Source organism: Anolis sagrei, chromosome 1 (assembly GCF_037176765.1).
Source record: "Anolis sagrei isolate rAnoSag1 chromosome 1, rAnoSag1.mat, whole genome shotgun sequence".
NCBI lineage: Eukaryota > Metazoa > Chordata > Lepidosauria > Squamata > Dactyloidae > Anolis > Anolis sagrei.
The window spans coordinates 278,618,148-278,641,713 of record NC_090021.1 but is presented as its reverse complement, the minus strand read 5'-3'; the positions used below and the strand labels follow the sequence as shown (position 1 = coordinate 278,641,713).

The window sequence follows — 23,566 nt, the reverse complement described above, 5'->3', positions numbered from 1 at the left end:
AGAAAGGTTGAAAAAAAATGGAATTCAAGAATGAAGATTTTGATCTCAGGAGTTTGGAAATGGTGGCTTTTTGCATGCTTGTCATACTGCCAGTTTTAAATTGATGAAAGAACACGTCCAAGAATTTCTCTTCTCACTCACATCTCAACTTTGGTAAGACCTGTTTAGTACCCTACATATAACAAAGAACACCAGGGAGAGTACCCACATTGAAGCAAGACTTGAGGGCAGATGGCTTGTTCTTATAACAAGCTTCTCCCTGGATTTTATCTGGTGATAAAATGGGGCATAGGGTGGCTACCTGTGCTTGATGGGGTCGCACTCCCTCTAAGGACACAGGTCCACAACTTGGGAGTCCTTATGGACTCTGCCCTGACACTTGATGCTCAGGTGTCACTTGATGCTCAGGTGTCAGTGGCTGAGAGGGCCTTTGCACAGTTAAAGCTCGTGCGCCAGCTGCGCCCGTACCTCGTGAAATCTGATTTGGCCATGGTGGTCCATGCCCTAGTCACCTCTAGGTTGGATTACTGTAATGTGCTCTACGTGGGGTTGCCCTTGAAGACGGCCCAGAAACTACAGTTGGTCCAAAGATCTGCGTCCAGACTACTTATGGGAGCTGGTTACAGGGAGTGGTCTACCCCTATTTAAACAGCTCCACTGGCTTCCAATAAGTTTCTGGTCTCAATTCAAGGTGCAGGTTATTACCTATAAAGCCCTAAATCGACCTGCTTATCTCCACAATTGCATCTTCCCCTATGAACCAGTGCGTACCTTGAGATCATCCAGGGAGGCACTGCTCTCTCTCCCCCACCTTCTCAAACATGGTTGGTGGGGACGAGGGAGAGGGCCTTCTCGGTGGTGGCCCCCTGGCTCTGGAACTCCCTCCCTAGGGAGATCAGACAGGCTCCAACCTTGTCCTCTTTCCAGAGTCAACTAAAAACCTCTGCTTTCAATTAAGCAGTCCACCAGTAATTTTTCCCTGTCCCTATTTTAAATTCAGCACTTTACATTTGGCCCTCTCACGGTCTGCCTCAACACTTTGATGACACTATTTCCAGTCCTAGCAACTTGATTGATTCTCCTCTTCAGGATATATTACACTCATGGAGCCTGAACCTCAGCTATGTCCCCCCCCCCCCCCCCCCCCCGCTTCATCTTAGCCATATTGTTAGATGATGTTTACAATTGTGTTTGTTTTTATATTTTACCTGATGTTTTGAATTGTGTATTCTGTTTGTAAGTTGACCAAGAACTGATTCATAACCCCTTTGGTACTATTGATGAAGAGTGGTCTCTGGTCAAGTGGTCCCCAGTCGAAGGAGTCCCTGGTCAAAGTGATCCCTGGTCAAAAAAAGGTTGGGAACACAAGTCTACAAGAATGGGGTTTGAATTAACAGAACCGCTAAAAAGAAAACCTCAACAATTTGGAGGTCTAGTCAAACATTGAATACCAGCTAGATTTATGCAGATCATAGATGCAGATCCTTTTCAGTTATAGACATCACCTCATATACAGAGACATGCACAAAGAGGAAGTAAAATGTCTGTCATATATTTTAATGGCAAAATTCAACAAAACATTTATACTGTCCAAGAGGAAAGCAATGGGAGCACAAGCTCCCAACACAGTTACAAAAAAATACAATCAATCAAAAAGGTGTCCTAATGGTTTAAATTCTAGGGGGAGAGGAAGTAGGTATTGCACGGGAAAGGGGGAATTCACCCTCAAACATACTCCTCCCCCTCAGAGTAAAACAAGCCAAGGTTTGAATTGCACAGCAACTCAGCTTAGGACACGCACGCGTGCACGGACACACATACATAGAAACTGGGGAAAACAGTGTGCTTTTGAACTACCTGTACAAAGTTTAAGACAACATATAAAAGGAGGGATGAAGAGACAGCAGGCCCATGGGGTATAAAAGCTTCCAGGAGGCTGGCCTATACATCCAGCTATAGAAGTACAATTCTGCACAAATTAAAAAGACCAAAATATGAACCACTGTGAGGTACCATGTGACTACCTAAAATAGGCTTGGGCAACCTATGGTCCTCCAGATCAGGTCCGCACAATCTGTGGCCCTCCAAGTACTCTGGACTTCAGCTCCAGGAAGTTTTGACCATCAAATAAGCTGGCTAGGGCTTCTGGGAGTTGGGAGTCACAAACACCTGGACACAAACCCATGTGCAGGCCTGCTCCAAATGTTAAGTTTGCAGTTCCCACCAGTACCAACCAATATGGTAAGGAATTGTTAGAGTTAACAATCCAACAACATCAGAAGGGCTACAAGTTTCCTATCCCTGATCTAAGATTTTAAGACATGCTCTTCCACATGATCTGCAGTGCCCACCAGTAAAGGAGGTTGCCTTTACTAGTCACTGGAGCTGTCTAGAAACAAGGACCCACTGACTCAGTCTACAAGGTGCATGTGGACTTTAATTGCCTGAAGAGTTTTGTATGCTTTTTCTACATCTCTGGAGAGGAAAACATGAAAAATGTCACACAGGTTACAGTATCTGAATGAACTTCTGGTGTGGTATTGCCCACGTCTTTCCAGGACTTGTGATTGCAGTTGCGCTTGTTTGTATGACCTTTGTTACATGATGCTATCTCTACATATGGAACGGGGCACAGGTAGATAGGAGGAATAAAGTCCCAAATGGTAATACAGATATGCATTGAAACCTTGGAGCTGCTATCGTGACTTTTCAAAAGCTCCACAAATCATGAGAGCACGGGTACAAAAAGTAAAGTCAGTCTGAAAGGAAGACAAACTTTTAGACAGGCTCAAATAATTCCCTAATGGAGAATGGTATCTGGATAAAATGCATTGCACTCCTGACCCTAATCACGCGGAGTGTTCTAAAATGTGGAAAACCAAGACCAGTCTTTGCACTTCATCCCTGCTGATTCAAATTACTGTAAACAAACTTTGATTAGTCTTGTGTGAAGACTAATTTTCCCCATCACTTTGACCATGACTTTAAAGGCAAACATTCCGTTGACAGAACCCATTTCTTTCTTCTTCTTTGCACTCTAGTGCTGATCTCACTCCATAGAAAGCCAGTCATTTCCCAACTGTTTAAGATCACTGTTTGCAGATGCACCAAAATTTAAATGTTCTTGCTGCAAATTCAAGACTGAAACTCATCATAAATGTTCTGTTCACTGTCAGTCTGTTCTTACTAAGCAGAGTTTTACCCCCTTAATATTCTGACAGGATTTTAAGCCTGTAAAACTACATATCAGAGCCCGCCCCCCCTCTTCTATAGTGGCTAACTCTCTCCACCATTTGGATTCAACACCAGACCAGTTGGTTACCTGCTCAAAATCTTTTGAGGGTAAATGAAACTAGTTATACAGCAGCTTGATATGCAAACTGGTTAAATGCAATGAATTCAGAATACCTCAAAGCAAACACAGGCTTCCCGGTTGAGAACATGACTCTCAGTATATGTGCCTGGCCTTATCAAGGAACAGGTTCCTTTAACCATGAGCTTTTTGTTTTTAGCATAGCAAAAAAAGAAAGAAAGGAAAGGGGACAAAGACTTTGGCTAGCAAAGATATTAGGATAAAGTGAAGGATTACTGAGGTCACAGCATAGTACAGAGCAGGCATGGGTAAACTTCAGCTCTCCAGGTGTTTTGGACTTAAACTCCCACAATTCCTAACAGCCTCAGGTCCCTTAAGTGGCTGAGGGGGAAAAGGAAAGGGTCCGAGGCTGTTAGGAATTGTGGGAGTTGAAGCCCAAAACACCTGGAGGGCTGAAGTTTGCCCATGCCTGGAATAAAGGGTAAGTTTTCTAACAATTCAGCTGGAAAATACATGAGGTTCAATGTATGTAAGCACAGGGAGGATTTAGGAATAAACTGCAAATACCATTCCTGTTGAAGTAAGGAATTACGTGGCTATGCAGAAACATTTCTAGCTGTTACTACTAGTACCAGTAGCTTCCTGGTCCCTGGATAAATAGATGCAGTGCATGGCATTAACACTGGTTGATTACTCTGCTCCCTTGACCTTAGTGTATGAAACAGTCAATCTTACTTACCACCCTATAATATAAAGGGGAATGGCCCAGAAAGAGTCCTTCATTCCTAACTAGTAGCCTATTAAGGTTGCGTTTTGAAACCACACCATTTGAGCCAACATATCTTGTACACATTCATAACAGGCTATTTGCCAACTCAGTGTGTGTGAAAGGAAGAGGAAAAGCAGTTATGTGAGAATGGAAGGAGGGGGAAAGTTGGAAAGTAGGAAAGATGAAGAGGCACTTTACTCGAAATGTCTAGTCCAGCAGGCTCAAAAGTCAGCTTGGAACAGCTTGCCCAAAAGAGGGCGCGATGTTCCCTGGACACAGCAGGCACTACCATCCTGTTACATAAGCACCCCTCATAGTACAGGACATACAACAAGGAGTCAACAGGGCAAAAGGGATGAACCAAAGGGAAAAGCAGAAGGTATGTTGCCTTGGAAAGCATGCTAGAATGGCCTATGACCTGATTTGGGTTCCTGCAACGTTTTCCCATGTGACTGTAACTCAAGGTTTGTGTGAGTCCCTCAATATCATGATGTATCGGTAACAGAGGCAGGGTTGGAATATATCACCTGCATGCTATCCCTTTGTTCTGCTATGTCCCCAGAATTGTGCTAGTATTCCTCCAGTAACAGGGCTTATCAGGAAAACAGACACTGCTACTGGTGAAACTGTTGGGAAAGGCAGCATCTACTGCTAGGAGCCAGGTTAAGTGGGACTGAGCAGCAGAAGGCTCGCAGCAACAGCAGATTCTGTGCTTTGGAGACATCATATGCTAGCTGATAGGGCCTCACAACTGGGACACTGTGAGGGTTGAAGGAGAACAAGCACTTCCCTCCCTGTGCTCTGAAGGGAGAATCCATGACCCTCAACTAGACCTGGAGGCTGGTAGGAAGGGAACATTAGGTAGTGGAGTCCATCCCTGGAATGTGGTGGTGGTGGTGGGAACAAACGGGAGTCAGCGCTGTTCAACATCCATTACACTAATAAATAACCATGTGGTGGCTTAGCCCAAACCAAGCTTTTCTTCCTCTCCTTGTTAGGTATTCAAGGAAAAGCTGGCCAAGCTCTTGTGCCACTCTGCTCTCCTGGGCAGGGATAAGGCACACTGCTCAGCGTTACACAGCTGTCTCCTGATCCTCTCTTTGGATCATCTGGTAGTGCTGTCGATTTTCGAGGTAGGCAGCCAGGTCAGGGTCATTTGCCTTCTCGGCTCTGTGCTTGGGTGTGTCTCCCTGAAGAAAAGAGAAACAAAACATGTATTTATCTTCAATGTCCTCCCTTTCTCCCAATATTAGGACCCAACATGGACCACAATGCAATTAAAAAACAGACACATCTAAAACACAACAAGCTTTTGTACTGACATAAAACAAATCTAAAATACATCAGGAGATAGCTTCCTTCCCACCTTTGAAACCCCTTAATTTAGCTGCTAGTCAGTAGCCAAAAACCAACCAGAATCAAATAGGTCCAGCAGAAGGACAATAATGCAGCTTCTGTGGGAAGTGGGTTCCATAACCTTAGGAGCAGACACCAAGAAGACAATCTCTCTCATGTCCTCATAAAATGTGGCTGTGATAGCGATGAAACTATGAAAAAGGTTTCCCCAGAGGTCTGAAAACTTGGGAAGGTTCAAAAGAGACATTTATTTTTCTGCAGATAGCCTGAGTCCTTCAGAGAAAACAAGTCACAGATGTTCTGCCTGAAGACGTATAAGATCTCATCTCCCAGCTGTAGCAGCTCTGTTGTGACATATTTGATTTTAGCCTGAATAGTAGGCACCATAAGATTTGGAAGGAGCCCCCGGTGCTGCAATGGGTTAAACCCTTGTGCCGACAGGACTGAAGACTGACAGGTTGGAGGTTCAAATCCAGGAAGAGCTGGTTGAGCTCCCTCTGTCAGCTCCAGCTCTCCATGTGCGGGCATGAGAGAAGCCTTCCACAAGGATGGTAAAACATCAAAACATTTGGGCATCCCCTGGGCAACATCCTTACAGACAGCCAATTCTCTCACACCAGAAGCGACTTGCAGTTTCTCAAGTCGCTCCTGACACGAAAAAAAGAAGAAAGAATTGGAAGTGAGATTGAAAAGTAAATGGAAAATTGTTAGGCAGTGTACTTATAATGCTGACCCTCCTTTTCCTTATATGCCCAGTAGATACAGGTGTCAAAAGAAATGGGAGGTATTGCTTTTATTTCCATGCTCTACATCAGTGGTTCTCAACCTTCCTAATGCCACGACCCCTTAATATGCTTCCTCATGTTATGGTGACCCCCAACCATAAAATTAGTTTTGTTGCTACTTCATAACTGTCATTTTGCTGCTGTTATGAATAGTAGTAATGTAAATATTATGGGTCCCCCTTTAAACAACCTATTGATTCCCCCCCCCCCCCCCCCCAGTCTTTACATTAACATTTTTAAAGAACACTTAAAATAATTTGGCAGCAAATAGACAAGAAACCTAAACTAACCAAGACTAGTAGTTATCTAAATTCTCACAACAAGCTTGTGTCCTATATTCAAGGGATGATGTCCCTAATGCAACAATAATGCTTTCTACATCTGCTTAAAATCCTGGTCACTCTATGTACAACTTTCTATAAATATCAAGGTGGTGAAGAAGAACCTAGAGGATGTGGATTTTCTTATATTTGTACTGAAGAGCAAGAGAGGTAAAAGAAAAACAGCTGAAGAGAAGAACTGCTTAGCCTAGAACATCTATGCACACTGGTTGCAATGAGCAGACAGAGGCTCCCATAAGTGTCTGTGATTAGGATCTATGGCGACAAGTACTGCCTCGGGGGCTGGAGGAGGAGGAGGGGCAAGGCAGGAATCCAGAAAAGCATGCTGGGAAGGAGTGTCTTGGGATTGCTGGGAGATTAGCAGCTGACAGCTAGATAAGACCTCAAGGACCTGTTTGCATTTGCTCCTGCCCTCCTCCACAACTGACTAGTCAGTTGGAAAATAAAAGCCCGTGTATGTATATATGCATGTGGATTCATAACTGCACCTTCCACATGTGATTGTGCACATAGGGAAAGGTGAAAGCTTTGCTCAGTTATGCAATGAAATCTTGCCATAAAAGTTTGCTCCCTTGGTCTGCAGGAGCTAGGATAATGCAGCAAAATGATTTTTATTTTGGGATGGGGAGGTTAGGTGTGTGCTTGGGAAGTGCCCTGAAATACCATCCCTCCAGCCTCCCACCCCCACAGCCTCGCTAGCTCCTGATCCCCAAGGAGTCTCACATTTCATGAACGTATTGCAGCCATCTGGACTGCGTCCACTAATGAACTCCTGCACTCCATAAAAAGCAAATCTGTTAACAGCTTTCAGCCATGTCTCCCCCTCCTTCTCCCCTCCTCTATCCCACACAAAACTCCCCCTCTCCCTCATTAACTAACCCCCCAGCTCTCCCGCACTCCATCAGGGCTGAACAAACTCACAGCTAAGAGAGGCCAAGGAAAACTGGCTCTTTGCCGTCTCCATTGAATTCTAGAGAGGGCAATCCTCCCACGCTGGCCCTCGCATCCCAGTACGGAGAAGGCAGCGGTTGAGGCAAAGGAGAAGGAAGAGACCCAAGCCCCCAAGGACAATTTCCAGCAACATTTCATTGGAGAGCACAATGGGTCAGACATTCAGGGACTCTGCTATCACATATATGCAGCTGTAGAAACAAGGGGAAGTTGCACTACTGACCTCTCTCCAGCTACATACAGACAAAGGCAGAAGCAAAGGGCATGGGATTAATTCATGAACCCACTCACAATATACAATGTACAGGTTCACACTCCAAAGAGGAGGTAGTACACACACGTTTTACCACTACTGAAAACCTTATCATCACCACCACCAGCTTCAGCATCTCTTTTCTCTTGCAATATGAACAGCAGCAGGACACTTTTCTCCTTGAGCAGACAGAATCTACACCTGGATCATAACTCTATGTAAACTCCCCTGGTTCTGGGAACTGTAATCTGATGTTCCTCTGACACATGTGAAGCAGGAGCTAACTGTGTTCCAGTCATGTTACAAAACCATGCTTGTATATTACCCAGATTATTCTGCTCCCATCACGTTTAAACACATTGTTTTTCAGTCATGCTGCAAGCCATGCTGATTTTTTTTAATGGCTCCAGGTCATTTTGTTTACACAAACAAAATCAATCCATGTTACACAGCATGTGCACCAGCAAAACAAATAGCATACAGCAAACTACGGTAGTTTCTTTTTGTCAATGGCTAATATGAGGAGAGACAAATATAAACAGAATATATAGTTCAGTCTTTGTAGTTTGCAAGGTGCCCATACTCATAATCCACAATCTTCCTCTCCCCTTTTTTACATTTCCAGGGCTATCTACACCACTTGGGACTTTTGATTTGGTTATGTCACAATGCCCAAGGTATTGGTAATAGGGTTAGGGGAGCAAAAAAGCAGCTAAGAATATGCTATTAAAACTTGTCCAGGCAGTTGGCAAAGAACTTTATTACTTGTCTGAAATGCTCCAGTGCTTTTATAGCTCCGTTAGCCTCAGCACTGGTCAGGTGAAATCACAGGCCCCAGCGGTTTTTGGCAACATGACATGATGCATCCCCATTTGATAATCCTACTGCTCAGCTTCAGGTCACAACAAACAGCAGGCAGCAAGGCAAGATTACTCCCCTTTCAACTGGACAGAGAACACATGTTTCTTTCTCCTTTGCACTGGCCAAGCTCTGGGAAGCTTGTTATTAAAGTGTAACCTCAATTCCTCCCCCCAAATTGTACTGGCACAACACTCTAATTGCATCTCAACCACCGCATGCCAAGATGCTGTGACACTCTGATGTTAAAGGGGACACCACTCAGGCAACAGAAGTCTATTCTACTGCTTGAAGTACTAATTCCGATGTTTTCCCTTCAGTAGGGTAGCATACAGAACACACGAAACTCTGCAATTAGGAGAGGGAAAAGTCTTCAGTGAGGCTGTCCTTGCAGTGACCTCAAGGAGTGATGGTGAGTAGAAATGAGACATTCTGGCTGGATGTTTAGAAGATAAACAAACAAACAATGATAGTGGCAGAATAAGAGAGATTTAACTCTTTGAAAAGCTCTTGGGTTAAATACTGCAGATCACCCGCAGAAGTTAAGTGTCCTTACCAATATGCTTTCATTCTTAGTTTATAAACATATCAAGTCATGTTTCCCTATCCTGGCCCCAACAAAAATTAGCATTTTGGTTGTCATATTATGGTGAAAGTTCAGATTCACATTTTTTCAGCCAGAAAAAACTTGTATACAACGAAATCTAAGAGTGTTCAGTTAGTCTCCATACTTTTTCCTGACACTATATACTATATGGATTGTTGTTAGTACAGGAGTTGCTTTTGTTGAACTCAGAAATAGGGTAACTTAATAGGGCAACATTTTTGCCCTCAGAGATGAATTCCAATTTTAGAACATCCAAAAGCCATAATCCAGCAATGAGTGGGTCGAGATGTACTTCAGCTATACACCACTGTCCAATGGTTTCCTGGTCTACTACACACTAGAGTGAAATTCCATGTGACATGATCTCAGGACACAGATTGGAGCAGAATTCCACAAAACAGCTTCCTGGGCTGCAAATGAGAACTCTGTTCCATTGAACAGCTTCCCAAGCTACAGACCAAAGTTCACATCTATTGAACAGGAAACTACAAATCTTGGACTGCAAAAGCTGATCTAAATTCCATGAAATGGCTTCCTTGCCTGCCTCATATTTTTGGGCACCAAGAGAAACAGAAGAAACTTGTTACTGGTTTGGGAATCCCCACATGCTGCTTTTGCTAAGAATCACTACTTGTTGAGCATAGAAATTAACTACTAAAACGGGTGTTCTCAACATTCCCTTTTTGCAGATAAGACTCTTACCTGCAGGTCAGTTTTCATCAGTGATGCCCCAGCTTCCACAATGTAATGGCAAATTGTGCGCTGGCGAAGAGTTGCAGCCAGGTGTAAACTGGTCTCACCCCTAGGAGCAAATGACAAAAAGGAGGGCTATGGTGAAGACCACACAAACCCTCCTCTCACATCTGTGAAGGTATACATAACTACGGCAGAGGGTCTGGAGCTATTTTGGGGCAAAGATTCTCTACTGAAGGATGAGATGGGGTTTGCCTTAGCACAGGCATAATAAGCCAGATACGTTCATCACTGAGCTTTAACCCGCATCCCCTGATGCCCTCACTATCCTTCTTCCATCTTCTCAAATGGCTTCCCAGCCTATGCCTTCCCAGGTTCAAGGAGGAGAACCTGAGAAGGAAAGGAGATTCCACCTGAACATTAGGAAGAAGTTCCTGACTGTGAGAGCCGTTCAGCAGTGAGTGTGGTGGAGGCTCCTTCTATGGAGGCTTTTAACCAGAGACTGGATGCTGGATGGCCATCTGTCAGGGGTGTTTTGAATGTGATTTTCCTGCTTCTTGGCAGGGGGTTGGACTGGAAGGCACGCGAGGTCTCTTCCAACTCTATGACTCTATATTTTATATTTATCGTGTCATCAGCAACCATACCATTGTGTTACAATTCTAACAGAACAAAACAAACACACAGATTAAAAAGAAAAAGAAAGAAAAAACACACAGATTTTGCAAACTTGGTAGTTGGTTAAATGTCCTTTGACCAGTATCTGGCCACTTGGAGTGCCTCTGGTGTTGCCGCAAGAAGGTCCTCCATTGTGCACGTGGCAGGGCTCAGGTTGCATTGCAGCAGGTGGTCAGTGGTTTGTTCTTCTCCGCACTCGCATGCCGAGGATTCCACCCTGTAGCCCCATTTCTTAAGATTGGCTCTGCATCTCTACTCTATGAGGTAGTTTCACCATGTGAATTTGACCACCTCCTGGCTCTTAGAGAATGGGGCTCTTTAGCAAAAAGACCTCAATCTCAAAAGTGAACGTCTGCACTCTTTTGATTTTGAAAAAGTCATTTAAAATATGTTTTCAGTGAGAGTATAACCCATGGAGTAGAATTGTCTTCTAGAAAGTGCTCACCCTGGCACTAAGATGACTCCTGTCCAACTAGGAACAGGAGATGAATGAACACAGGGAATAGTGATGAAGAGAACAAGCTGGCGTTTTGCCCACTTCAGAGCACTATGATCATAACAAACACTATCAAACAGGATGGAACTTACTTCTCTTCTTCAGCCATGTCCAGAATCTCTGCAGGAGCTGGAGACAGAGTTGAAAGTAAAATAGTAACATGCCAGTCCTCATGAATATGCTAAGAACAGCATCCTCCCTTCTCCATATCCACTGTGGAAAAAATCTGCATTTTCTGTGGGTTTCAAGCACTTCTACAAAATTAACCTCATGGCTCTTTACCTGCATCAAATACAGTCTGGCATTTTCTTAGCTATCAATTATGCAGCTCCCTGTTTTTTCATTCAGCCCACCATAACCTCTGCCAACTTTCTAGTCTCAGAGGTGGGAATGGGGCTTTCAAGTATCTTTTTATTTGTAACTGTTTAGAGAACAGAAAATCTAGGGTAGAAATAATATGCAGGAAGTTTCTTGTATGTGGATGGCAACTGGTAAATTCTTAGATTTATAGTAAAAACAATTTCAGACTTTGATAAGGCATCCTTTACAGTATGTATATAGTTTTAATGTATTTTTGGCATCTAATGGCTGCCTGCTGTAAGCCGTCCTGAGTCCCTCTTCAGAGGTGAGAAGGATGGAACAGAAATGCCTGAAATAAATAATAAATTTCTCAAGGAAATGGCATAAAAGAGAACTGCTGCTGGTTACAGTGATAATGAAAATTCAGCAAGGAGAACTGACATGTATGAGAGATTGTGTTAGCTATTCTGAGTACAACACATCTGAGAAGAAAATAAAAACTCTAATAACATGCCGCCCATCCTGCAAGGTAGAGTTTCTTTGTGTGTGTGAATGCACAAGCATGCAAAAACTAGGGTCATCACTGAGGTACAGTATTTTTGACATAGCTTAGCCAGTAACAAGACAAAGCACAATCTCATTTCCAGTTAGAAGAGTCAAGCTGTAGTAGTACTGACTTTGTTTAACTCTATGGAGCATTTTCCGAATCCATTGTGTAAACTCTTCCTTAAGATCTGCTTGATGGACTTCACAAATATTTGATTTAATCCCTCACTGGATCCCCATTAATTCCTTACTGTCCCATGGATCAAATATAATAGCAGAGCCCCTATAAATTTTCTGATCAACTTACCATTTTCAATTATGTATTTGACAATCTCCTTGTTCCCTGATTTGACTGCATGATGCAGGACAGTTTGGCCTGAGTGATCACGCATCATCAAGTCCTTTCCAGCCTGGTGCAGTTCTTTGAACTAAAACATGATAAGAAAAGCTCAAGCTATAATACAGTCTTGAGGATGGTATTTACAATGTGATTTATAAAAAAATAAAACCCAAAGCAAAACCAAGAGCAGACCACTAAAGAAAACAGCTGTTTACCAACTATTTAGACTGTTGTATCAAACAAAAACAGTTAACAGTGTTGAAATTTTCAACCTAGAGAAGATAGTGATGTGACTCGCTTCCTCCACAAAGGGAATTCCACCCACAGAACCTGACTTCCGAAATGTCTGATCAATCCCATCAGTAGAAACCTCTTTTGATAGTATGGGGATATGGAAAAAGAATGGTTCTTATGTGCAATACATTCATTTTCAAAAGATAAGGCAGGAACATCCTGTAACTTGAGTTACTCCTCCCACTTGTTCCAATAGGTAGGAAGAAGAAAAGACCTTCTGGTGTTGCCAAATGGGAGAGCAGCCCTTCCAAGGTTAGTTGCTAACCCAGCCAAAGAAACAAATGCTTCAGAAAGAAAACAATTTAATAATTATTAGCAATTTGGAAGACATACAAAACTGGTCAGAAAGGAGTGGAAGGAACAGCTTGTGATACAACTTACTCTCCTATTAGGAAAGAGGTCCTTTTCCTCACCACTATAATCTAACATGCAGGGTATCAGAGCTGGGAACACTACCAGTGATATATCATCAGGGCTGACTCCATGACGTTTCAATTGAACCCAACCTTTACCCTCAAACAGAGCTCTGTCTTTTACAAAGCACAGGAGGTGATCCTCCCATCCTTTTGCCCGTGACCATCCAAGAAGCTGGAGATGTGGACATCTTGGATGTTCTGTATTTATTCAAAAGGAGAAGCAGTTTCCAATCCCCTGATGCTCTGATCATTTCCTTCCAGTCATGTGCTAAGGGTGAGAAGATATCTTCCTCTGACTAGATGTATTGCGGTTATGAGGATCTGGGGGTTCATGTAGTGGCGCACTCCTCTAGGCCACAACTGTAACACTGTCTACCAGTACTAACAGAAATCTGTAGGGAAGCCACATGGAAGTCACCCTCCACATTCATTAGAAATTACCAAATTGACAGCTTTGACTGAAGGCCCCTTTGAGTGGAGGGTGGGTCCTACTTTAGGTAGGTAAAACCTAAGTCACGGGGGCAGCAGCACTGCCTACTCTAATCAAGAAAGCTTTGGTAGGTCCCAAGTTACAGGATGTTCATCCCTTATCTGTAGAGAAAAGGAATGTTGGTTTTCATCTGCAATACATTTGTTTCATGAAAATCTTGTCTACTATGATGGGTGCTGGTGGGGGAATGTGTCAAGAGTAGACTAATAGGAGAGAACAGCCATTTTATGTATGTCCTACAAATTGCAAATAAAGATATTAAGGTGTGTTATTTTATTCCTTCTTGGGTCATTTCTTTGGCTTGGTTCTTGGCCCTTCTAAGATTGCTCCCCCATTTCGGAACACCAGAAGGGCTTTCTTTTTCTTGGCCACTTGAGTGAGTGAAAGGAGCAACCAAAATTACGGGATCTGTTCCTGCCTTATCTGCTGAGGAAACCCTTAATTCCATAGACAAAAAAGAGATGCAGAGATAATACTACATAACTACATGTTAGCCAATTTTAAAAGATTGTGGGTGATTTAATTACCATGAAAAGTCACTGTAATACTTCCTTACTTACTCGGGGTCTATAAATGTATCCCATGAGACTAAAACTGGCATACCACAATTAAACAACACAATATTAAGGAAATCCAGTGAGCTTCTCTCTCCCTATATTGCAATATTAATTGTCAAGGCCATTAGTTTAAACTAGCAGCTGGAAATTAGTTTAAACTAGGGTCACTATTTGTGTATATCTATACCGTGAGGCAGCCATGCTCCTGACTTCATTATTTTGAGTAAGTTTTCTCTAAGAAGAAAGAACGGTATGAGAACATCATATGTATATGTATGTGGAATGGGTGCATGATTGAAGAACTAAGCATGCTTCTAAGGAAGCTGTCAAGGTGTCCTTATAATCCAACAATACTTGGAACGCCCTCTTGGTAAGCTTGCTAGAAAGTCTATTGGATGGTTATATCTGAAAGGAAGCCTGAACTGCTGGGAGCACAGGGGATGTGTGTCCTCCTATGGTGAACACTAACAAGCAGGCTTAACCAGCTGGCATCATCAAGAGATTGCAAAAGGAAAGTCAGTTCATAGCACTGTATCCAATAGGAGAGGAAAGAAGTGAAGTGACAACAGTGTAGCAAAGGGATTTGCACCCTCCTCAGTTTTGCAGATAGGGTTGTTGTTTTTTTAAATGCAGTAGCTGTTACCTTTTGGAAATCGTTATTCTTGGCAGCTTCTATCAAAATATCATCTGCAAGGAGGAGAGACAGGTCAGGGTTACAAAATCAAGCAGGAGATAGGGAGAAAGGGTGGTGGGGAAACAGGTGGACAGAGGCTAAAGGGATTGTGACTGAGGTTCTAATCACCAACAAAGAAAGAAGCCACATGGATTACCTAATAAACTCAGGAGATGCTCATAATCTATGGAAAGAGTGTGTAAATTTATTTGGCCAATAACATTTCGGTAATATAAGGGCACTTTTACTGCTGTAGAACATCCTCTAGAACAGTGGTTCTCAACCTGTGGGTCCCAGGTATTTTGGCCTACAACTTCCAGAAATTCCAGCCAGTTTACCAGATGTTAAGATTTCTGGGAGTTGAAGGCCAAAACATCTGGGGTCCCATAGGTTGAGAACCACTGCTCAAGAATGATTCTGCTTAAGTTCTCTAAAGGCCAATGTTACTTTTAATACACAGCATGCATCTGTATCTGTCCTTTTTTCCTACTCAAATGCATAGGAATTATTTGGATTCAAACCCCAGTGAACAAGAGTAGAGAGCATTAATCTTTAGTTCCATATTGTGTTCCCAATACAGATTTCTCTCCACAACACAAAATTCACATTTTAAAAATTAACGTGCTCCTGTTCAATGGCAGACATGGGGCCCTCATACAGATCAGGAACCCAATAGGGGGACAAAGTGTTAATGCTTGGTCTAGAATTTTGTTTCAAAATAGTGCCCCACACTGACTTTTTAGGAAGCCCTCCTCAGCTATAGCGGTATATGCATTAAAGGTAAATTGTACTTTAGTCATTGGCATCTAGAAATGCATGGAGTCTGGGAAAATGAAAAATGAGAATGGATTATGGAAGTCCACAACATATTTTATTTGAAGTCTGAAGACAGCATGATTAATGTTACCTCAGCATTTGCTGAACATACTGTTTTGCTGTTTGGGTCATTTCCTGTAGTTACTCTTCTGTGTATCATGAGAATGGGGGAGCAAGTATGTACATACTAAACACATGTATACATATAATGAGTATTCTTTGTGGCATTTCTTGATCTTTTCAGGTTTCTGGGCATTATGATTCCTTTCCTTTTGTTTCCAGGCCTTAATTAATAATAAGCTGTTGTTATATAGGTCTGGAAGGGATGAAGAAAGCTTCACAAGACTAAGGCAAACGAGGGAATCTGTAAGGAATTAAAGAAATACACCCCAAAGGAAAATTAGAGGAATAAATAAGGTGGGAATCATAAACATTAAGGGAGAAAGCAAGACAAGAGAGGAACATACAAGCAAACAAGGCAATTTCAAATCAGAGCTTGGAAAAGTTTCTTTTGTGGACTACAACTCCCAAAAACTCTTAGCCTGCATGGCCAGTGGTCATCCTAGTTAGAGTATTCTAGAACCTGTGGTCCAAAACGTTTCCAAGCTCTGTTTCCAAGGCACAATGTAATGAATGCTCAACAACAAGAGGTAAAGCAGAAAGAGTAAGCAGAGAAGGCAAAAAGCAGGTGTCCCCATGGAAACAGTGGATAGGGATGCCTCTTGTCAGTGACTCACTCACACTTCCAGGAATTCAGCTCTGTTCAAGCTCCAGAAAACACATTCTATTTGTTCAACCCAGGGAGGCCCCCGACCTTGTGCACATACCTTTGGGAAACTTCACTGGTGCCTGGCAGAGTCTAGCTCTGCTCCCTAACTGTGCATCCCAAGTCTCTACAGGTGGGAGATTAACCCTTCACAGCGATGGTATTTCCTGCCACGTTTTATAAATGAGCTGAGGAAGACAGCTTGTTAAGCCAATGGATGTCAAATCTCACCCAGCCAGTAATTTCTGCAGCTGCTCCCTGGAAGGAATTTTCTGATCAGTGCCTTTGTAGCACTCAATTCTTGCAATATGAAAGTGGGAAATCTTTGGCCTCCAGGTGTTGTTCTGGATGCCACTTTTTGCAGTACTTTATCATTGGCTGCGCTGGGTGGTGTTAACAGAGGCTGTTGGCCAAAACATGGGGAGGAGGGGAAGATTTCCCGTCCCTGTGGCTAGACAGCATGGAGAACAGCACAAAACTCCAATGCTTCTGCATGCCAGCACACTGTGCAGCTCTCCAGTCTGTCTTGTAACTTTTCCCCAGAGGCTCTACAGCTGAAATATATCCAGCTGTAGTTTGCTCAAGGCTAAATGTCAATTCCATCTCAAAGTATACTAAAACTCTTCTGTTTTCAAGCCTGGGCCAATTCCAGAGTAAGCTTTTGAGGCTTCACAGTCATAAGCAGCAATAATGCAAATGTAATTGTGATATGCCTTTCTCTTTATCTGTATATTAATTTGTGCTTTACTATAAATACTGACTGTTTTCCATCTCCAAATTAATACCAGCATGCCAGTTCCGTGAATCATCTAATGATAACTCCAAATTCCCTGAACTGGAAAAAGTATAATTTTCCAGGATGGGTTATTACCAAAATAGTTCCCAAAAGCTCCACTGTCCACCAGAAAGCACTTCTCTTGACAACCTCTACCCATCTGGATTTATTACAGCAATAATTAAAGTACAGCATAAGGCATAATAGAGATGTCCAAGATTAATGTAAAGGAGGTTGTGTTTAGTTGATTGTCTAATGTTTGCAAACACCCTTCAAGACGGATCATGCAAAAGGGAAAAAACCCATGTTCTTAGATTGTAAAGAGCAGAAATGGTGTTACATTGAGGGACTGAAGGATATAAACATGAAACATAAGCAAAAACAACCATGACCTGAACAAGAGCTAGAGAAATTATGTTGAAAGCCCATCTTGAGAGTTACAAGCCTCACCTTTGAGTGAGTAGCTGTTCTCCATTTCGGACCTGGGAAAATAAAACAAAGATGCAAAGCTCAGATTAAATCACAAGTCTCTTTCTCAATTTTCCCAGTGCCTTCCTCTACAGCCAACCAACCAGCCACCAACTCCTTTATCTAAATGCTAAGCTTAATTATGCTAGTAATATAATTAATAGGAACTCCCACAAATTTAGACTTTTGGTCTACTTATGTGATCAGGGGAGTGGAAAGGTTGAAGGGAATTCAGATCCTATATGGTTTACCCCCATCAGTCACTTTGTTCTGCAATGCCTGATCTGTATATTTCTATTTCTCTTATTTATTTATTTAGAGTACTTATATTCCGCCCTTCTCACCCCGAAGGCGGGTCAGGGCAGATCACAGAACACATTTATGGCAAACATTCAATGTCTATTATACAATGACAAGACAGACAACAGATAGAGATATATTTAGGCTTTTTCTCATCATTTGGCATCTTTTGGAGGCTGTGCTCAGTTCTGGCCACAGGGGGTGCTATCGCTCCATCTCCTTGCCGAAGAGCTTTCTTTGTTCATAAACTTTCCTCCAAAATGCTGTGCCTAAGATACCTCCCCGCTTAATGCAGTTCCTATTCATCTACTCTCATTGATGTTTTGAACCTGCTAGGTGGGTGGGGGAGCTGGGCTGAAGGTCAGGAGCTCATCCTGACTCGGTTTTGAACTGTCAACCTTTCAGTTGAAGGTCAAGAGCTCACCCTGACCCAGCTTTGAATTGTCAACCTTTTAGTTGGCAAGATTTACTGCACCTGCAGCTGGTGTTTAACCTATTGTGCTAAAGCCGGCCCTTGGATCAATTTGCTACTCATTTTTCAGCGCAGGTTTGGTACATAAGATTTAGTAATTTATATTTCTGAGTCTATTTCAATTCCGTGAAGCTTAAAATAATTTTCAACAGAATCTAGCAGATAAATTGCAGCTATTTACCAAGAGACCAAAAAGGCTATCTGTTGGGAATGGTTTGATTGTACATTCCAGCATGGCAGGGAGTTGGTTGCATGGCCCTTGTAGACCCTTTCAACTTTATGATTTTACGATAAAAACAGTCAAAGCCTGCAAACATAACATGCATTCTTTGCCTCTGTTCATCCTTAAATTACTCTTTCTTTAGGACTTTTCCCCAACCTTGCCAGATCTTTCTTACCTCCCAGTAACCAAGCAGACAGCCTCACCTGGAATCTGATGTTGTGGATGGTGAAACTGAGAGAGAAGGGTGTTGCCTGGTGGGGGTTGAGGGCACATCAACAAGGTCAGGCATGGCAGGTGATGTGCCTACTGTCTGGGTGCGCACAAGTTCTGGGTCCAACACGAAGAGTTCATCTTGGGAGATCTCAGTTACATAATTAAGATGTTCCTGAAATGGTATATGAGCCAATCATTTCAAGGATAACATTTCCTTATACTAAACTGCTGCTCTCCAAATACATCCATAATTTCTAGTTTGGAGAAAGATGCATTAAATAGTTAAGAAATTAGGAAAAGTCAGAAACTTGCAATATGGATAGCAACACAGTACGCTATCACTTGAACAAAATCCAACGAAAGCTTGGGGCTTTTTCTTTCTTTTAAGAACACAGCATCCTTATTACAGTGGTGGTAGTAGTGGAGGATTGAAGGTATAAAGGGGAAAACCTTATATAAATTCAGGGGAAATGATTACATATAAACAGGGATTATGTTATTTCTACATGGTAATAATCTTAGTAAAAATAACTCAATTCCTGTTTCTATTGTGTAATTTCTTCATGGTAATAATCTTAGTAGAGCACCGGTGGCATAATGGGTTAATCCAGTGGTTTGGCCTTCAACTCCTGAGTTGCCTGAGTGCTGAGAAGGGCGGTATACAAATATAGTAAATAAATAAAATAAACTCCCAGAAATCCACCTGCCAAAACACCTGGGGACCCATAGGTTAAGAACTACTGGGTTAAACCCTTGTGCCGGCTGAACTGCTGACCAAAAGGTTGGCGCTTCGAATCTGGGGAGAAGGGTGAGCTTCCACCTGTCAGCTCCAGCTCCCCATGCGGGGACATGAGAGAAGCCTCCCACAGGGTGATAAAACAGCAAACATCCGGGCATCCCCTGGGCAGATAGCCAATTCTCTCACACCAGAAGTGACTTGCAGTTTCTCAAGTCACTCCTAACACACACAAAAATCTTAGTGGATAATGTTTTAACCTATTTATTTTAATATCTATATCCACAGATTTTAATTAAGTGTCATCTATAAAACTGATTAGGATGGTTGTATATCCTAGACTTTCTGCTTTTGATGTTTTGAACTTCTGATTTTAACATTTTAATGTTTTAAACTCCTGGTCTGTGACTGTAATAATAAAATTCATTCATTATTTCTCCAAGTTTTAAACTCTTCTGCTTGTATAAACTCTTCTGCTTGTATGACAAGCAGAAGAGTTTAAAACAATACCTTGGAGAAATAATACACTTTACATTTGTACTCTATTTTCTAATTGATTAAGAAAATCATTCCCAGAAAAAAGAAGGAAAAAAAACCAGATCGTTGGAAATCCTACATGAAAATCTCAAAAAGTAGCTAATCTTATATATCTGTTTACTTATTTTTTTTTCTATATTTTACTCACTGGGTTTTTTCAAACCCACATAACTCTAGATATCTTGTTTACTAACTGTAAAAAGCTTGAACTATCCTATTATTATGATTGCAGTATACTAGTGCTACAAAAAGGTACTGTACTGTATATACTTGACTGCAAATTGATCTCCTGAGTAAGCCGAAGGCAGGTTTTAGGAACAAAATTACAACATTTTCTGTGACTCATGGAGAAGTTGAGGGCAAAACCTGGTGGCATGTAACAAGTAAACCTTCTCCTCTAAAAAGGAGAGGATCTATTTACTTAAGAAGCTTTTGACTCTGCAGAGGCACCTTGCTCAGGACTGGAGATGGAGGGAGAGGAAGGGTGAGGTAGTCAACTGACACTTGTTGCAATGGTTGCTGTCATCTCTCTCCACCTCATGCCCCACAAATAGTGGGGAGCATGAAGCTCACTGAACTGTTGTCATTGTTGTAATCTTATTTCCAGCACTGACCCATGGACAAACCCGTAGAGTAGATATAGTATGTAATTTCACTGGAGATAATAAATACTTTTACTGCAGGCCTAAAATATGAACATGTAAACCTCCCAATTTCCAGGGGCATTTTCTCTAGACCCACCATGAGAAGGTGTCTTAAATATTTCTTCACCCAAGTGGATCAAGTATAAAAGGAAAGGGATTATCGAGAAAAGTCTAGTAGTTTTTGACTGCAGGAAACAAATACCTGTAGCCTCAAGACTGAATCCCTTTACTCAATAAATATAATCATAGGGCTTGGGATATTTAACGGAAATGAAAACCAAGATGTCTGCACGCTGCTGAGGAGATGGCATAGCCAAGTCCACAGGGAATGTATAGTCAAACAACCACAGTCTATGGAACAGAAACAGGATCTCACCTGGGCACGGTCTATTCTATAAAAACGGTCTGCTGTTGTTGCTGCAAGAGAAAGACAAAAGAGTACTTATTTATGTAGTGTCTTAGAATTCAAAACAGTTCACATACATTATCTCAGATGTGATAAAAGGCGGCATCTTTCACATACTGTAGAGGCAAAGTTGAAGTAGAGAGTGTAGACGCAGGCTTGATGATATTTAAGAATATGGTTTAAGAGGGCATAATGTATTAGAAAGCCTCTGAATGATTTGGGTCACTGGTATAAACTAAGGAGGAATTAATACTACATTTTGGGAATATCAACACAGGTAGATGTGGAAGCACCATAACATAGTGCCTCCTACTTCTAGCTGGCACAACCAATCCATAGGGGTGTTGTTATAATTTTATGTGACTTGTTTTATACTTTTGTACTGTTTTTACCGGTTGTATGTTATACGTGCACCCTGGAGTGCTTTGTAAACCACCCCGAGTCCCTTCGAGGAGATAGTGGCAGGATATAAATAAAGATTTATTATTATTATTTATTTATGACCAATGGTATCAAAAGCTGTTGAGAGATTCAGGATGATAAATGAGTTAGCACTCCTTGTCTTTCAGCTAGAATAGGTAGTCATTCATGGCAACTATGGCTATTTTGAGATGTTACTCAGGTCAGAACTGTGTCCAGATGACATTTCTTCCAAGAACACCTGAAGTTGCTCTGCCATCACTTGCTCCAGGAAATATTAGTGATGGCAGTAGCTCTCATACACCTTGAATGGGTTGGAGTGGACTGTTTAGAGCATATTCAGCTGTTAGGAATTGTGGGAGTTGAAGTCCAAAACACCTGGAGGTCGAAGTTTGCCCATGCCTGATCTAGCCTTTGTTCAAAGTAGCACAAAAAGTGCTCTCTCCGTGAAAAAAATTTCAATTATTTTATTTTGTTTTTATCACACTTTTCTCCCAATATGGGCCCTACGGCTCACAACATAAACTAAAAAAAATGTTGCTAGAAGCAATAGTAAGAAAACAATTAAAAACAATGAAACTCTATTAAAACAGCACTTATTTAAAACTGTTTAAAACATTTTCAATATAACAATAAGGATAAACATTTTTCCACTACAAGATCCACAGCAACCAGTTAATAGCTAAAAGCTTCTCTGATGATATAAAACAAATTTAGACTTATATGAGCTCCCCTCTAGCAGTGAAATGTATTTATTTTGATGAGAGGCAATGTGTTCTGTGTTCATGTATTCCATATTTTGAAAGTTACCATGACAGTTATCTACAATATGTGTTAAGAAAAGCTGAATTTTATGATTTAATTTTTACATACCAAAGAAATTAAACATATGCACATATATGAGCTATTTAGATTTGCTCCTCTACTAGTCAGGAGAAAATGGAATGTGGAAATGAAAGCACTGAAGCAATAAGTAAGTGATTACTGGTAGAATCCTGTATGATTATTATGTACTAAGCACCATAACTATGGTGATACATAGTGGATTATGGCCAGATACTCCCCTCTCCACTCTTTGGTAACTAAATACTGAAATCAACTGGGGTCTAGTCCCTTGCTGATTGAGAAGCAGCTGTCTGACAGTCCCACCCCTTCTCATGAGAGGTCTTGGATGCAACAAGGAGAAAAAGGACTCCCATCACGCTGGAGTTTATTGTGTAGCAGTAGGGACATCAGACAGCTATTTAGATAATCAACAGAGAATTCCAGCTGCTGCATTCTGGTAAATGTAACCCCTAAACTAAGGGCTATGTAAGGACTGTGAATACATAGCACTTACAGATGCATAACAGTAGGTTACTTATTTATAACCACCCTACAGAATTGTATCTACATAACTGACTTGTCTGCTATACAAGACAAACCTCAAATGCCTCTCTGAACAAAGAAATATGTCATGTCAGGGAGAAAGCTAGGCTACAACACTCTCCTTTAACAGCTCGTTTTCTGTGTGAGGAAATCTAATTTAGATTCTGGTTTACTACCTTAATCAGAAATAGTTCTTAGAATGGGATACCAACATTCAACACCGTGTGAGTAGAGCACCATAAACTTCAAATACAGAAACTTTCAAAAAGAGCAGTAAGTATACAAAGTATTTGTTGAGATGAAAAATTAATTAAAGGTGAAGAGGAAAGAAAGAAGTTATCATTGAAGAAGCCAATGCTGGTTTTGCCAGCCACACTACAAACTTTATTGCAGATTCTGCTTATACATCTAACCATCTATTGTTTCTGAATGGATGTGGAGTGAAAACAATTCTCTTGGCACTTTCCTTTGAATACATTTCACATCAGTCAAAATGGTTGATCAGGAAACTCTTAAATATCCTGTAATACTCATTAGCTGCTAACCTGAGAATCAAGATAGATGAACATTTCCAGGCATGGCCTCCTAGTCTTTAGGTCCATATGTGAAGCAAGTGAGAACACATATTTGAACAAACTGTTGAAATGTGTATTTCAGAGTCACCTCTCAATATTTATCTGAAGATAAAGAGGAATTCCATTCTGAT

General features: G+C 41.6%; 1 protein-coding gene across 8 annotated transcripts in view; it reads right to left on the bottom strand.

Annotated features, from left to right (window-relative positions):
* Window positions 1-1,536: 1,536 nt before the first annotated feature.
* DGKZ (diacylglycerol kinase zeta) overlaps window positions 1,537-23,566 on the bottom strand; it is a 198,283-nt gene continuing 176,253 nt past the window's right edge. For all 8 annotated transcript variants that reach the window (XM_060763885.2, XM_067462746.1, XM_060763903.2 and 5 more), the window contains 8 exons: window positions 21,043-21,083; window positions 18,740-18,921; window positions 17,524-17,555; window positions 14,687-14,730; window positions 12,254-12,374; window positions 11,193-11,229; window positions 9,936-10,035; window positions 1,537-5,272 (listed from right to left, as the gene is read on the bottom strand). In XM_060763885.2, the coding sequence (XP_060619868.1) occupies window positions 5,156-5,272; window positions 9,936-10,035; window positions 11,193-11,229; window positions 12,254-12,374; window positions 14,687-14,730; window positions 17,524-17,555; window positions 18,740-18,921; window positions 21,043-21,083 (674 nt within the window). In that variant the 3' untranslated portion in view covers window positions 1,537-5,155. The remainder of the gene's footprint in view (window positions 5,273-9,935; window positions 10,036-11,192; window positions 11,230-12,253; window positions 12,375-14,686; window positions 14,731-17,523; window positions 17,556-18,739; window positions 18,922-21,042; window positions 21,084-23,566) is intronic.